The 17,380-nt window shown below is 31.8% G+C and overlaps 2 protein-coding genes across 2 annotated transcripts in view; one reads left to right on the top strand and one right to left on the bottom strand.

Annotated features, from left to right (window-relative positions):
* Positions 1-12,016, top strand: part of LOC129222907 (pescadillo-like) — a 30,611-nt gene extending 18,595 nt beyond the window's left edge. The window contains exons 6-11 of the mRNA XM_054857469.1: positions 19-152; positions 884-1,009; positions 4,765-4,949; positions 7,797-7,892; positions 9,284-9,516; positions 11,641-12,016. Coding sequence (XP_054713444.1) covers positions 19-152; positions 884-1,009; positions 4,765-4,949; positions 7,797-7,892; positions 9,284-9,516; positions 11,641-11,721 — 855 coding nt within the window. The 3' untranslated portion in view covers positions 11,722-12,016. The remainder of the gene's footprint in view (positions 1-18; positions 153-883; positions 1,010-4,764; positions 4,950-7,796; positions 7,893-9,283; positions 9,517-11,640) is intronic.
* Positions 12,017-12,637: 621 nt separating this feature from the next.
* Positions 12,638-16,309, bottom strand: LOC129222906 (26S proteasome complex subunit SEM1-like). The gene is made up of 2 exons (XM_054857468.1): positions 16,107-16,309; positions 12,638-12,757 (listed from the first exon to the last, which is right to left on the bottom strand). The coding sequence occupies exons 1-2, from the start codon at positions 16,307-16,309 to the stop codon at positions 12,697-12,699; spliced, it is 264 nt and encodes an 87-aa protein (XP_054713443.1). The 3' UTR covers positions 12,638-12,696.
* Positions 16,310-17,380: the final 1,071 nt, after the last annotated feature.

Below are 17,380 nucleotides of genomic sequence, written 5' to 3'. Positions count from 1 at the left end.
GTTATTATTTTTGAGTAGAGTGAAGACAATGATCAGTTGAAAGAGCAGAAAGCATATCAAGAGAACATTAAGAAGTTACAAAATCTCTTTTCTGGATGTAAAATTTTCTTGAATCGTGAAGTACCTAGAGAGAGTCTTGTATTTATTATTAGGTATGCTACTTTCCTTTTTAAACTGGTTTAAGTCTACACTTAACATTTTTTATATTATATTTGATATATATGATTATTTTATAATTTACATTATTCTTGTGCTATTCAATGCTTTTATTTTTCAATTCGTTAGGTATGCTAATAAACCTGTTCTCTATTCTTTGGATTGCTTACTATTTCAATTGATGTCTTAGATTATTTTATTCTTGTAAAAAAGAAGGCCCTTAAAGACTTGGTTTGAAAAGAAAAGAAAATCTTTAAAATAAAGTGGAAAGCTATATTATGTTTCGAGAAAAGCATGTATCATAAAGCTAGATTTTTTTCATGATTCTAATTTAAGTTTTATTTGTTTTATTTCTAACTCTAAAATATGCTGGATAGTGAGCATAGGTACAATTCAAGTATTTGGAGACTTAATTCTTTAAATGATGTACTAAATTTGCTCATGTAATAATCATTTTTGCCTATCAAACTGCTACTTTCAGTGGTCTTCTAAGAATAGTTCTGGGCAGAAATCTAATAGAATTGCTAATCTGGTAAGGGTTATCAGTTTTTGAGAACAAAGTCAACTGATTAGTAATATGGCAAAAATGTCAAAAAAAAAAAAAAAAAAACATAATGAGGATGCTTGGTTTTGGAGAATTTTTCTACTTCAAACATAACCTACGCAATTTACTAGTATTGTGTACGTAAGTACGTTTTGTAGCTTATCAAGCTTGGATTACTTTCAGATGTTTTGGTGGAGAAGTTTCCTTTGATAAAACTGTCTTCGTTGGAGCTACTTTTGATGAATCTGATGAGGCGATTACTCACCAAATAGTAGATCGACCTTCGTTAACAAAACAATACATCAACAGGCAAGTTTTTTCTTTAAATTTGTTAAAATTTTTATTTTCAAGTTTTTCTAATAATTCTTATTGAAATAATACCTAAATTCAAAATAATAGAATACTTCTCACTTTTTGGAAAAAGTTTATTTTAACCGAATATAAGTGCAAATTAGGTATTTAAATGAATGTGCCACCTTTCTTAGACTTTAAAGTGTGAATTTCATTTCAAATATATTCAATTAAAAATAATCTCAGACAGAATAATCCCCAAGTTTATAGTGGTGAAGGTTTATATTGAGTCACAAAATAAGAATATTCAAGCTAAAGGGGGGGGGGCATTTTCTAAAGAAACAATATCAATACTAGAATGCGTCATTTTTTGCTTGATTCAGTGGTTTTATCCTTTCACACACAGATTCTACCACTTGTTTACATTAATCGTTTCTGACACCGTTTCCATACCTCTTCAATGCAGCAACGAGCTTAATTTTGATGGCGGGCACCAGGTCTTGAACCGCTGTCATTAGATTTGACGGTACCACAAATTCTCGATCGTATTGAGATTGGTAGAGTTGCTTGACCAGTTTAATACCGACATTCCTCTTTCTGTTTAAAATCTATGAGTCGATTCAGAGACATGACACGGAGTAGAATCTTGCTGAAAGATAAAATGTGTCACTAAATGTGTAACTGCTGTGCCTCAGATGTAGTATCATGGAGTATTATTAATGAACAGCGGAAGTCACGCATTATTTTATTTTAAGATACATGCAGTTTCCCGATTCCAGCAGCCCTCATGCACCCACAAGCCAAAAATAATGTCAAATTGGAGAGAACGTCTTACAAGACTTCTCATACGCTTTTCTTTTTAATCGTCAAAGATTCATCACTGAATATAATACTTTTCCAACCTTGTTGCCCCTATATGAGCTTCTCTTTGCTCCAGGAGCGTCATGCACGTTTCTACTTCATGTTTATCTTTGGTATTACATCGTAGATCCGCAATTGAAACAGCAACTACACCGTCCAAGTGTAGTTGACGTAGACAAGATAAATATACATTCCTTTCAACACTTATGGAGGTAAAAAGCATTTTTCAAGGATTATTTTGGACGATTTACTTTAATCTGAGTTCATCTCTGCCAGGTGCTACAATTTTTCTACCTCGTTTGCTTCGGTTACTTTTTAGTTGATCAGTCCTTCTATATTCCTTTAAAATGCCATAAATTGTAAAACTTTTATTTGAATTGAGTTGGATAGTTTTTTTCTAACTTTAAGAAATGTTACAATATGTAACTTCATTTTCTTCGTATTTATCACCTTAACAACCCATTTTGAGCAATAAAAGGCTTTTAAAAGAGGGTAAAATTATCCGAGCGCCCAAGTTCCATACTTGTGACAAACTATTGGTTAACAGGTATGCAAATATTTTTGCTACTTTTTAAAATTCACATTGAATGAATAGATTATTCTAATTTTTTGACCCATGTAAAAAATCTATCTATTTTTCCAATGTGTTAATGATTCATAAGTCGTTAAAATAATATCTGAAAAGTTGTTTAAATTGATTTACCTATTCATGAATAAGGATTTTTACTCTTTAGAATTTGCATGCGTTCATTTTTCCTGACTCAAAGATAAGTTTTGTTCAAACAGTTCTGTTATTCTATCTTTTTGAATTTGGGTTGTATATTCTTTATAGGGTAGGAAAATTAATTGGCAGTAATTAGTAATCGGCTGCTTTGCCGATTTCATAATTAGGCAGATTTTGTCAATGCATTGAGGGGGAAAATGTTTTTTAACTACTTTTAAATCTTTAAGCATTCTATGAGCAAGACACCAAGATGAATTAGTGATGAATAAGTGTGTTCACAATAAATGAATGTAATTTTCTGTAATGATAACTATAGCATGTAGCGTGAAAGTGCACTGCATAAAATTGAATGAAATATTTAAAATAATCCTCACAGCTGACCTTCATGCAAAATTATTATGAAGATTTAAATCCAAGTAGTTTTAAATTGTTTGGCAAAGGACATGATTATTTCAGGACTGTCAGGACATAACCTGTTTCTTGCTGGTTCATATATATTTCCTCCTACACTAAATAATTCTACACTTTGTTTCATTATTTCACTTATCTTTAAGAATTAAAGACTTTAAGACTTTTAAGTACTTAAATAATCTTCATAAAATTCTTAAGACTTTTAAGAATTTTATGAAGATTATTTAAGTTTGTTTTAAATTATTTTTTTTAAACAAAATTGATAGTAGAAGTAGGGGCAAAGTGAAATGGTAAAATATTTACTCTGCTTTTAGCGTCTCATATCTAGCAATACACTGGCCTCAAACAGTTACGGTACAACCGGTTATCTGCGTCTAATTTGCATTTTTCATTTTAAGCTTATTTGTAATTTAAATAAGTTGTACAGTTTTTTCAAGTGCATAGGGGGAAAATGAAATAGTTCATTTCATTTACTTATTCAATCCATTTTTAAAATCACTTGCAAATTCATTTATTGATTATTTCTCATTTACATTCCTTCATTTAATAATTCCCTTATTATGTATTATTATTCCCGTATTCCCTTATTATTCCCGTATTTATTAATGCATTCACTAATTTTCTTATTCATTTCACTATTTTATTCACTCATTTATTTTTTCTCATTTATTCACTGATTCTTTTATTTGTTTATTGTTTCCTTTCATTTTCACTTATTCATTCATTCCTTTATTAACTCATTATTTCATCGAAAATATGTTTAATAATCGAAGAGAACATATTTCATTTTTTTAAAAAATCTTATATTTCACTTTTTAAATCCCCAAGAAAAAATGAAGTGAAGAATTGCTACCTTTTTGGAAGTACAAATTTACTGCCAAAAATAAAAAATGATGTTTCAATACAAAATTAACAACAGTAAAACCAACGGTAGTGGAGTCACATCATGCATTTTCATCAAACTCGTTATTTTTTGCGCAAAATGTTTTTCATATCCCATGGGCAATCCCAATGAGTGATGTTTTGTTAAGACTCATTGGACTTTTTTAAAGTACACTTTAGCATACCAAAAGATAGTCGCTAATTGAGATATGACTTAGTAGTCCTACAGTTGGTGTACGGAACTCGAGATAATGACGAATTCATGTGACGAAGTAGTCCTTCCTAAAAAGCAAAACTTTTTCTATTTAACTTTTAGAAGAATAATGTCGATCCCGCGGGACCCCTAGGGATTGGCTCCTTACGATCCCGTAATCCCGGGGGACTGAGATTGGCGCGGGATTGGAAACCCTAATTCCCCTACTGTTAATTTTATCAATTTCATTTTTCTGCTTGGCATAAATAAGCATATTTTCAGTTTTGCAACATGCGTCCTATAACAATACTTTTCTCTATGCAATACTTATACTTTGGTGCAATAAGAGAACCTTATAGTTTTTATAAAGGTTATAAGTCTTGGATTAAGTGGTTACAAATAACCAAAAAGGTAGCTACCAAGTTAAAGCATATGCTGTTTTTTTCACGCCTAGCTAACGTAATGTAACTTTATAATAATAATATGGAAATTTGCTCACAGAAATTGAATGAAATTTTGAAACATTATTTTGAAAATGAAAAGAATAAATGGTAAGGGAGAGATGGTAGTATTAAAAAAATCATCATGTCATTTAATTGGCTGACTAATTGACAGCCGATTTATTGGTAATCAGCCCATTTGCTTATTGGTGTATTCCTAATTCTAAATTATGAAAATGTTTTAATATGTTTCTGTGTTTAGATACTATGTTCAACCCCAGTGGATATTTGACAGTGTAAATGCAAAAATGTTGTTACCTGTTGAACTTTATTTTCCTGGTGAAATTCTGCCACCCCATTTATCACCATTTGTGGAAGAAAAAGAAGGAGACTATGTCCCTCCAGAAAAAAAAGCTTTGTTGGACTTTCAGAAAGGAATAACTACTGGTATTTTATAAATATTTTTCTTTTTATTGGATTTGAAACAATTTTTCTGGATTTTTGATAAAATGCACCCAATGCTCTGATGATAATGTGTAAAATAATTTATATTAACAATGTATTATTTTGTTACTATAAAACACATGTAATGACAAAATCCAAATGTCCGGTAAACCTCAGTAAGACGCTATCACCCCCTGCTCACTGGTACTCTCCAATCCCTAGAATTACTTATGCATGTGCAGTTTCTATTTGATCAATTCATGATCCCAACTCGCTTTGCTTGCTGATTGGACACTAAAATATTTTAGTCTACCTTTATCACTATCACAGAAGCAGTCGATACTCTGTTAAAAATAAGGCATAGTTAAAAGATGTGACAAAACTCTCAAACTTTAGTTGTATTTGAAAAAAGTATTATTATTCTGCTGGATCTAATTTGGCTTTTGCTGATTTAGACTATTTCGACTCTAAATTGAAAACATGTTGGTTTGGACACCACCTATCTTTTTAGGTACTACTGATGTCCCTGCAATAGTTTCATCTCTAGTTTTTTATTTTTATTTATTTATTTATTTATTTTTTTTTTGCATGCTGTGGCTGGGTTATGGTAACTTGGTCCCTTGGCAAGATTGCAATAAATAAGGTTGCTTAATTCAGTTGGTGGAATAATTTACATTTTAGTAAAACTTCTGTTATTTAGTGGCTTGTTTTGGTGGATTATTTTTAATTGTAATGAAACTTTTCGTGGTTTGATCTAACTTACTTTTTTTTTTTTGTCAAAATTTTGAATTTAAATCAAATTTTTGAAATTGCTGTGCTGGCAAAAATATTTAAAACTCACCTGGACCATCCTACTTCATCTACCCATGCTGCTGTTTCCTTTGCGTCTTGCAAGAAATATTATGATTGCTTTGTTGCAATATAACTATACCCATCAACACTTTTCACTTCAGGGTCCCCCGTACCTACCACTTTTGTGGTTTAACCATTTGGATGGGACCCTGAAGACAACTCTGATTTTTTGATCCAAACCAGAAGCTGAGCAATCCCTGGTCCAGCACCCCCCCCCCTTCCCCCGAGGTACCGTTCACTTGGAGGACTTTGTGACCACAAGCACAAAGCATATTTAATGTCCCCCAGTCACCATTAATGAAGACAGGGGATCTGACCGGCTAGGATCAAACCCGGGATGTATATCCATCGACAGTGGCCCCTGGTTTTGAAAATCAGTGGGGGTGCTCAAACGTCGAGTCCAAATGGCGTCCAAACAAGGGCAAATTTTCAAAAGTAATTTTCAAGAAAATGCTTTAGGTTTTTTAGAAAACTAAATAAAACACTATAGGGCCTACTAAAGACCTACCCAACTTACTAATTTTTAGATCTACAGTACTTAGGTGCGTAAAAGAGTTGCTGGACCAGTCTTTAAAAAATTTCCGTTGCAATAATGAGCCAGGGTGTGAAATAGGGTTCAATTTCTAGGGGGGGGAATGTCCCCCTTTACTTCAGATTCCAGGGGGGATTTTTTGAATTTAAAGGGAGAATTTTTATGAGTTCTGAAAATTTGTTTAGAATTTTTTAATAAATCATTTTTATTTTATTTTCTATTTAATCATTTTTAAATTATAATTTTTTTTGTGTAATATCAACCCCACATTTTCAAATAACTATTCAGTAATTTTGCAATTTTATTTTATTATTTCATTTTTAATAAAATATTTCACAACTAAGTAACATACATGTACACTCAATTATTTTTTTAAATAGACCATTTTCTGGATCTAATTATCCGAATGGGGTTCAGCTCCCATTGATTAGAAAAATATTTCTGCTGCACAAAGACTTTTTTCTGACGATCAAAAAGTTAAAGTAAAAAATTGCCTATATACCTATTGAAAACAGACTGTCGTTTCCAGCAGCTTTTGGATCGCCTTTCGACCGGCGGATCGAAATCAGTTAATGTCGGCGGCGGATCGGAATTTGTCGATGTCGGCGGGTCGGAATTCATTGATGCCGCCGAATCGGAATTCGTCGATGTAACTTGTATTGCTTTGAATTTACGGACGCTTTATTAAATTTTTTCCATCTTTTAAAAAAAAAATGGATTTTGAAATATTTTTTATCTTCTCCGCTTTGAGGTTGGTTATAGAGTTTAAGAATTTACAGGGGGGAAATCCCGCATATTGCAACCTTTGGATTGTGCGGGATTTACAGATTTTGTGTGCGTTTTGCGCAATCCCGCGCTCTATTTCAAACCCTGAAAGAGCAATCCTTTTCTAGCTTTTACATACTTATCATTTAAGCTGAAGTTAAAATGTCTGAATGTTATTGATCTTTTTAAACACTATGCATACACTAACAGCGTTTTTACCTAATTTGTGAATTATCCGCGAAATCAATTATTTATGGTTGCTGTATTACCCTATTCTGCAGATAATCAGGAATTTTCAGTCCTAAATTTTTCAAAGCCAAAAATTATATTAAAAATATTTTCCCATTTTGAGAATTTTCTCTGAATTTTTGTTATTTTTCAAAATTTTTTGATATTTCACTGATTAATAAAATTTCCTGATTTCCAGGTTCTGTCGCCACCCTAAATTACTAAATACAGTCGAACCTCATTAATTCAAACATGCTTAAAATGAATAACAGCTAAGAAAAACTACATTTAGGTTGATTGTTGTTCGGATAAGACAAACTACAGTTAAAACAAATTAATTTTAAAAGTTCATTTGAGTTCTTTTTAACAAGGTTGAACTGTAATAGTATTAAATGTTTGAAATAAGATTTTTTTTATGATTTTACTATTCAATAATCCTAGTCCCAAGTGTTTGACTTTTCAAAATTATTTAGGTTTACGAAGAACAGAAGAAAGTGAAGATGATGAAAATGATACTTCGGACATTGAGGAAACTAATTTTAAAGATAGTACAATTGTTGAAAATAATAGTAAGTTTTTTTTAAACAATATTTGTGCTATAAAAATTTGTAGTCGCAATACAGTTGTCTCTGTGTTTAACGACTTTCAAGGGACCACAAAAAATCGTCCTTAAGTAGATAGCGTCCTTAAATAGAATGCTTTTAACACTATAGTGGACCATCTGGGACCGTGAAAAGCCGTCTTTAAATAGAGAAAGTCGTTAAATAGAGCTCTGTTAAACAGAGAGCCTACTGTATTGTCGGTTCAATGTTCAAAATTTTTGATAAAATTTTTTCAGAAGTTAGGTTATCTTATTTTCTTTAATCAAATTCTGGTATGGGTCATTACATGTCTGATCAACCAAAATATCATCTATATTATCTTGACCATCTATATTTATATGAAACTTGCAGAAATCTTTCTCTTAGACAACTTGAATTTTACAGAATTTTGTAAAAGATCTATCATTCACAAACTCACTATCTTTTTACCTTTTTCAAGTTTTAACACAGTATCTTAAGCAAATTTTGAAATAAATGTATAGATTTTAATTGACTTTAATGAGTTCATCCCAAAATTTTCAGAGTGCGACCTTAAAAGGTTCAGCAAAAATTGCAAAAACGTGTCCTACGATGTTTGCTTTAACTGCTGATCGCTTCATATTCCCACTCTGAGAATTTTTAGATGTATTCATTAAAATACATGGAATATTTTTATTTTTTTGAAATTTTAGGGTTAATTTTTAGATTAATTAACCTAACATAAATAAAAGTTGATTATATTTTTGTATTTGACATGTCGAGAACTATAACGCATTTGTAAATTTTCAATCATCTTGTTTATGTAACTGTCACATACAACATTCATAAAGCGCAAATTCACAATTCATTGAATCATGTATTTTGAGGTTTCAGGGAACCCTTCCCCCCCCCCCCTTTATGCAAAAAGGGAGCATTGGTATGTAAAAATCTTGTAGCTATTTTGCAATTACAGTACAACTCTGAGTTAACGATTTTCTCAATTTAATGATGCATTTCACTTGTCTGGATTTGACTGTATTAAATGTCTATGCTCCTCGATTTAATAACTTTTTCCAGACCCTTGACAATCATTAAATTCAGATTATACTGTAGTAGGTTGAAAAAAGAAGCTTAATTCTCTCTTCAAGAGAGAACTCAATTCTTCTTGTGCGTCAATTTATGCAAAAATGATTTTTTTTTGCAATGTTAAATACCTTGCCTATTGTAGTGCAAAACATTACGCTAGGAATAATAGTTGCTAATAATTTTGGAAAATTACCCCTAAGACATTTTTTGTTGCTTTCTCCCCAATTTGAAGCATTTTAACTGTTTTTTTTCTTAGCATCAAAATGTGCCCAAATTGAAATTTGTGTTAAAAACAATTCATAATATTTCAGCAGAGCAAAATGATGTTGCTGCTGATAAGAAAAAAAGAAAAACAATAGAAGATAGCACTGAAAAAAAGCGTGCAAAAATGGAAGTTAAGGAAGGAGAGTTTGAAAGAGACAATGCTGCCAAAATTGCACAGAAAGAAGCTGCCGAGGAAAAACGTCTGGCAATTATGATGATGCCAAAGAAACACAAACATCTGTATGATAAAATTATATTTGGACAAAAACGGAAAAACAGAGAGGTAATTTTATCAAGTAGAAATTTTCTTATTTTTTCTTGCAGGTTAAAATATTTTATTCTGTTTTCACGCATAGAATATATTTTTAGAATTCATATTGACACCCTCTCCAGAAAGGTAGGCTGAGTAGTGTGGTGTTAAGCCGTTGGCCTTCCGCGTTGTGGTTTTGGGATCTGAGCTGCAGTGGTGAGTCTAGATTTTCAAGATGCAGAAAATCGTCAGCGCGCCCATGCCATATTATGCGGCATGTGAAAGATCCCATGAGTATTCGTGGCTTTGAATGCCCTCTGCAAAATTAAATCCCTGGGGGGGGGGGGGCTTTATTTGCCGTGGTAAATTATTGGCTAGCCATCTTGAGTTTTAAATAAATAATTGCAAATACTTTTTTGTTAAGAAATACTGCAAAATTTAGTGCCATTTATAGAACTTTTCTAGTTATTCATAGATTTATGAACAACTTATGTGAGGTGTTCCCAAACCGGGTGCAACAGGCAAGGGGTCCCTCAAAGTGTCCATAATTTCAATATAGTAAGGTAGGTGCACCAAATAAGGTCAAGTAGACCAAGAAGGCCATCCCATTTTTTCATGCGGCATAACAATTATTTCTAGATTGTGACTTTAATGTCATTACAAAAGCCTAACTGATGATAAAGCGTCATCAACAAAGTTTTTAATAACCAGGTAATAGTTTAGCAAAAGAGTGATGTCAAAACTACCCAATCGTTTTTTACGGCAAGTTTTGTTCTTTATGGTTCATTTCCTTAACTAATATAAAAAAGTTATTTGCTGTTCTTTAAGCCAAATTAATGTAGTTGACGAATTCTAAAAGAAAAATGTTGCGTACTCCATTCCTTCCCATGATTTGATAACCTAGAAAAATAAATTACAGCCCAATAAAGCCATGGTTTGCCTTATTAGCACTCCGGTGTTCTTATAATATGACACCAGATTATCGGGTTGAATATCATGTACTGCATATGCTGAAATTATGTGTACGAACTATGCAGTAGTGAAAAAAAACACGCAAAAATTGAAGAATTGCCTTTCTCTTATGCTTAGTCTTTCTCTTTTCCTCGGAAGTAAACATGGAATTTTTGGTGATGCTTTTAGATATCAAAAGTAGTCGAATGTTTTTCGTTTACATTAAAGAATTTTTCAATTCTCTTTTGCTTGATAGTACTTTTTATTTAATAATTTTTGTCTTTAACTCAGTGTGAAGTAATCCTTGCTCTGAGTTAGCCTTATTCAGGACCCATATTCCTAATAAGGCCAAGTTGCATTTCTTAGTTAAAACTGCTGAAGAAACATAAGTGAAACTTAAACGTTCTTTTTGTTTTGAGCTGGACTCATTAGCTGGAGCTCAATCATAAATGGATTAGATATTAGGTTACGAACCTCAGGGTAGTCTTATTTGATGCACTTACCTTATTATTGAGATGGACTAAAGTGAATAAAAAGGTTTACTTCACAGGTTTTACTGTTCAAGAAAACAATTATATATCTAATATTTCACTCACTTCAAAAGAAACTAAAACAGAGTTTTAGTTGTTTAAATAAAATTTCATTATACATAACATAAATGCTACGCATTAAAATTGCGTCAATTTTGTACTAACTTCCAACTGGGTTGTGAGGCACACGAATCTTGTTTTAGTTCTGTCAGAATTTCTCCTGCATTTGCATTCCTTAACTTGATTGTTAACTAACATAGTAGAAAATCTTGGTAATCTTTTTTTATTATTATTAGTATCAGGATTGATTTCGACTATTTAAGGCTGTAGAATTTATCATGCCAAAGTTTTGTATATTTTAATCATCTATGAAAGAAATTTTTTAATTTCTGTAATTGCATGAAAATATATACTTTTAAGTTTACTACTGTTGCAATTTCGATCGGTCATAGTTAAAAACAAGCATTAATCATGGTCACTGCAGTCTTATTCACCCTAGCTCATTTCAGGAAAACAAAAACTGATTTTGCATCCTAATCCTTAGATTTGGACAATTTGGCACATTTCTGCTACAATCCTGTTAATATTGATAAACAATCTAAACTCTGCAAAAGAATATTTTAATATGTATGTGGTGTATTTTATATGTATGTTTGTTTATTTTTTGCACATGTAGGCTTTGAAATTAAAAGAAAAGCGTGAAGAAATTGAAAAGAAACAGAGGAAAAAGAAACGGAAACAAATTGTTGCCAACTAAATATTTTATACTAAAATGTGTTACTTTTAATGCAGTGAAATATAATGTATGTTAGTAGGCTTATCTAAAACAGTGAAACCTCTCCAAAGCAATCTTCTTGTTTCAGTAAATATCAGTCAAGTGGTTGCTTGCAAATGGTTGGTATTGTGATTAAACCTGTGTATAAGTGGGTTGAAAACAGAATGTTGTTAATAAAATTCCTTTTGTTAAAAAACAGAGCATAAAGTATTTCTTTTAGTGAAAAAAAGTTTTCAGAATTGCTGTTGGGGGAAAAGTTCCTAGAATATCTAACATTTTTAGTTTCTAGCATGCTGTAGTTGTAAATTTGGCAGAAGGAATAGTGGCATAAATTAATCATATGTTGAACAGTTTTGAGGGAAGATAGCGGGTAACTTTAATATAAGTTACTTACCATCTTTCCTCTGTAGATTAAAACATTTAAACGTATAAAATAAGTGAGGGAGTCTCCGCATACGTTGGTCTGTTTTTCCCATCTCTTCAAAAAATGAGCAGTTTAATTTTTCTACCATGAGTTGCTACTTTAGCACATGCTACCTTTAATCTTCTCAATTTAATATTTATTTTAGCAATTTATTTTTTATTAATAAATAACTGGTATTTTTAAATTTGTCTCATTAAATCATTTAATGTGCATTTTAAAGTTTTTTTTTTTTTTTTTTCAATGCCTTTCATAACATCCTGATTTATGCAAACCCTTTCATATGTTTAAAATGAAAAACAAAGGTCAATATAACATTAAATCAAACCAATTTTTATTTTAGCACTGTTTATGCCAGAGCCAACTAAATTTTCAATGATTATCAACTTCAATGTTAATTTACTGCAATCAGAAGGAGAAAATCAGTTTCCTTGCATTTTTGAGCGGTTATAGTAGACGGAACATTAACTTCAGAAATCATCCTTCAAAATAATTTTATTCAAAAACAATACTTGATCACAAAATTAGAATACGGCTTAAGATTTCATTGGTTCACCACTGCCATTAACACGATGACCACATTTCTCTAGTTCTGCCCTAAAATAAAATAATAAAATTAAGTACTAATTCCTTAAAGAATAGCACTCAGATACATTGTAAATAATTGGAAATTAGATGAAAAACTGCAGTTATGAACATGGATAAAAGTTAGTGGTAGCCACTCGCCACATGGCGAAAAGTGGTTGTTTAAAAATAATAATGGCCACCCCTGTTGCCACACCTTTTTGCAGTCACTTTCTGCTAGCACATATCAATGTAATCACATTTTGCCCACTGCTCCAAGATTTCCAATGCATTTGTTTTCCCCCATATTATTAGAGGAGGAGGGAGGGAGAAATTCAGCTACAAGATTATTCTCGACTGCAAGCTTACTTGACAATGAAGAAATAAGCTGAGATCAGTTCCCAGCGCCTTGTACAATATTTGTGTGAAATTACGCTCTTCACTTTAGAAATCGGATTAGTTAGTTAAACCCACGTATACGTAAAGCATGACCATGAAAAGGCAGCGGGTGACCTTCAAGCATGATCATAATAAGATGATGATAATAAGAGGCATGATCTCGTAAATCCTATCTATTCCAAAATAATAACAACCTATTACAAATGATGTTTTTTGCTTCGAGGTCATCCACCTTCTTTTCGTAGTCAAGCCATAACCTTTTTTAGTCAATTTCTGTCGATCTTTAGATATCTTCAATTTTACGAGCGAAGCAGCACGGAAATTTACATCCATTTGAATCAAACGCGTCAGGCAATAGCAGCTCACAGACAAGTGGAGCTCTTCTCTTATTCGCAAAGCAGGTAGGGTAGGTAGATAGTAAATGTGACATTTTATTTGATAACTCAGTTTTTCTTCTGCTCATCGTGCCGTCACTGCAAGCAAGTATAGTCATTTGCTTTTTGAACACTGCTACCGTCTTGGGAGGAGCAGCCGAAGCAGGTGTTCTGCTGTACTAGTTTATGTTGAGATTGCTCAGCAAAATGACTGTTCAGTGATCAAAAGGTGGGAAAACAAAATAGAGGAGAATGATTTATTTTAAAATATTTTTTTTATTTACTTACTTTGAAATATTTTTTTTACATAGAGTTGATTATAATAATCACGTTATAACCTCATCATTAAATCTATAGCTTTTTTTTTTTTTTTTGTAGTAAATTCGTATTTTCTCCTTTTTAATTTTTCTGTAAGCATATGTTTAAAAAATTAAAACATTGTTGACAGCAGTTATTAAATTGTTCGAAGTGTACTAATAATTTTGCAAATGGGTGGGGAAAAAAGCAAGTCGATGAGCAAGTCGTTTTGCTGATGAAAATTTTCAATCATTAACTTGTTCAACAAATACCAGTGCATGATACTTTAATGCTATAAGTATGAATAATTTCATCTTTTGAATATATCCTCTAGGATATGATCATAAATAGTTGGTGGGTTACAGATTTATCGTAAACAATGTTTAACATATTATGATAATTTCTTCTATTATCAAGGAAATTTGAAACATAAGTGCAATTTAAAAAAATGGCCACTAATAAAATTAAGTCTACTGCCCACTGGCTACTAACCAAATTTCCAGTTTTCAGCTATGCTTATGAAATAATTTTGCCGTACTAAAAACATCATAAAAATGTCAAAAAATTTTCTAGATGATTTATAAAAATAATTATAATAAAAGCTGCCCCCCTCCCCCCATGCACACAAAAAAATTCACTGCCCCTGTTAATTAATTTTCCTGTTATAGTAAGAATTAAATTGCAGAAGATAACATACAAAAAATATCAAATTTAAAGCCGAGTTCAAAAGTTCACAATAAGCAAATAATATTAGGCTTGTGTAATGGGATTTGTTTTGGTTCTTGAAGTTTTGGTCCAATTAAGCAGATTCCACTGTATTATGAACTTCACACTGACCGTGGCAAAATTATGGAAGTCAATTTTTTTTCTGTAGGGAATTAAGTTTATTCTGAAATGATAAAACGGTGAAAGTTTATTTTCCATTTGCAAGCAATTTTTCCTTTCTAAATTTACTGTAGACCCCATCAGGCTGAATTGAAGGAATTGCTACAAAAAAAAAAAAAAAAAGGTCTAGCTCTGAATTTCAAAAGGTTAAAATTAAAACTTAAATGCCATTTCACATTCTATTTTTTTTTTTTTTTTAAAGAAATTAAGACTTCTGGGAATTTTAGGACCATGGGACATAGGGAGCTAAAGAAAAAAGTGAATTGGTATTTCCAGCACTAATGTAGACCTTTCAAAAATTTTGAAATTGGAGCTTCCCCTTTTTTGCAGCAAACCCTTCAATTGCTGCAAAAAATTCTAAAGCTGCTCTCAACGTTTTGAGCAATTTTTTTAGCAACAGAAATTGAATAAACAAGTCAAACATTTCTTTATAGTAGTTCACAGAAAGATTAAAAAAATACATAAATGCAAAAGCTTGCAACAAAAGTAACATATTTTTCCAACTATATATGGATAAATACAAACATACATTTTAAAAGTTTGTTTATTACAGAACACAATAGTCAATACTAATATAATTTTATCCTAGTCACGAAAAGAATTATTGTGCAATAAAGACATTCACAAAAAAAGTATCTAGGAGTGTAATAACAAAGGAACGGAAGTAGCAAACCCTTGGTTGTTGCAATCTCCTAAGCCAGTCCACTAAGGATTCATTATAGCGGGGTTTGACTATTTTTTTTTTACAATTTTTATCTTTAAAACACTACTATATTCATTGGGGGAACACAATACTCATTAAGCTAAGCCAAAGTACTGTTGAACTTAAAAGAGTAGTTCAAACAGCATGTGTGAGCTAAGATTTATAAAACTAAGTTCAATATCACCATGCTTGCTTCTTCTCTGGGATCTTATTTCAATGCTAAAGGCGTCAATTTGGTTGAAGACTATTCAACAAAAGCATAAGGATTTTGCCAGCTGTTCAAAGCAATATGTAGCTCTTTGTGTATGCATTTTTTTTTATCATATTTTTGGCAAAGGTTTGTTTTATTACTTCAATTCACATGGGTTACCTTATTAAATTGTATCGTTACTGGGACTGCTGACTTATTTTTATGAATTTTTACTCCCTTCCTGTACATGCTACCTAACTGATAAATCTTATTATTGGTTATTAAACTCTTTTTCTAAAATATTTGCCACATAAAAGGTTACTCCAAAAACAGCACAGGTATATAGTAAATAAGGGGATGGAGACGGCAAACTCCCCAAATGATACTCTCAATTCATAACTGTTGTTTACTTTTGAGAATTATTTATCGAGAATGTAGCAGCGTTAACGACACCATGCAATCAGACTGAATGGCTTCTGATCGTTTAAAAAAATTGAATGACAAGGTGTAACTTTTTGAGGATTTATACTTTACCGTAACTGATTGCTAAATTCATCTTCAACATTGTCATCATCCCAATTATCTTCCCAGACATTGATGTCTTGTTCATCCTCTTCTTTAGCAGTCCAATCTGCAGGTGAACGAAATAAAAAAGAAATAAATACATTTAATTTGAACTCTCTTAATATGATCACGTGCAATACAAAATCACAGCTAAAATGAACATTTTTGTTCATTAAGTTTGGTTTACCTCATCACATTAAAATTTTAACATGTAATGTGTACATTAAATTGAAAGTCTCAGCTAAGACGAACAAAAATGTCAGACATCTTTACTTAAAATAATCGTGATTGAATACTGTAATTGTTTTAAAGAAATTTTACATCATTTTGTCTTCCATTCATGTTTTGGTAGAAATACTAAAATGACTCATCAAATAAAAGAAGAAAGAAAAAGCAAAAGAAGCCAAATACTTCAATAAATACCATAAGTGGCTAGAAAATTTATTTGTAGTTGACTTTAAGAAATTTGAATAAATAGGAGAACATTTTATGAAGATCGCATAAGCAACATCTTATTATTTTGAGCTTTTGAAGCCTCTAGTCTGATATTCATGCTTTTGTAGTGGTGGTGGTTATGTCAGAGGTGATAAATATTCATTACATAACTCGGTTTTAGTTGATTACTGTTTAATGCACATATTTCCACGTTCACTCTTCCAGTGACAATCTTGCTCTGACTGCCAGTGCTGATTCTCAGTTAGCCTTATGGGAGTTCAAGTGGTTGCGCAGTTGGGGTTTCCATAGTTGCGCAATTGGGATTTCTCCTTTTGCATGAACTGATCTGATGAATTTATGGGTTTCCCACACTTTCATGTACACATGTGCAATGAAAATTGTACAGGACTACTATGCGAGTTTAAACTAAGACTTGGCAAAACAACTGAACTAGTTTATTTATACAAGAAATTTGATAAATCACATTGTACAGATGTTGCTTTATATGCCACCCAGTTTTCAATAGCTTCAAATGCTGCTGTGCCCGCACCTCTCCTGTTCTAGATGAAAGCTGGACAATTGGGACTTGTCGGTGAATTTTCCTAGTTCCTAGTACAGTGAAACCTATGTAAGTTGACCACTTGTGATACACTACTTTAGTGGTCAACTTACAAAGGTTGATTTATATGATAAGGGCTAATTCCATGCCTGAAAAGAGTGGTCAACTTTACAGGTTTTACTGTAACTAGAATTGACAGGCACTTCATCCTTTCTAATAAGATTAGGCTTTCATTTACTCTCCCAGTGAC

This window comes from Uloborus diversus, chromosome 5 (genome assembly GCF_026930045.1).
Source record: "Uloborus diversus isolate 005 chromosome 5, Udiv.v.3.1, whole genome shotgun sequence".
NCBI lineage: Eukaryota > Metazoa > Arthropoda > Arachnida > Araneae > Uloboridae > Uloborus > Uloborus diversus.
The sequence above is the reverse complement of the archived record's forward strand: the minus strand, read 5'-3'. Positions and strand labels throughout refer to the sequence as shown.

Coding starts and splice junctions, on each gene's coding strand:
- LOC129222906 (XM_054857468.1), bottom strand. CDS start 16,309: ATGAACAAAAATGTTCATTTTAGCTGTGATTTTGTATTGCACGTGATC. Junction 12,758..16,106: donor GAATTTAGCAATCAGTTACG/GTAAAGTATAAA, acceptor ATTTTATTTTAG/GGCAGAACTAGAGAAATGTG.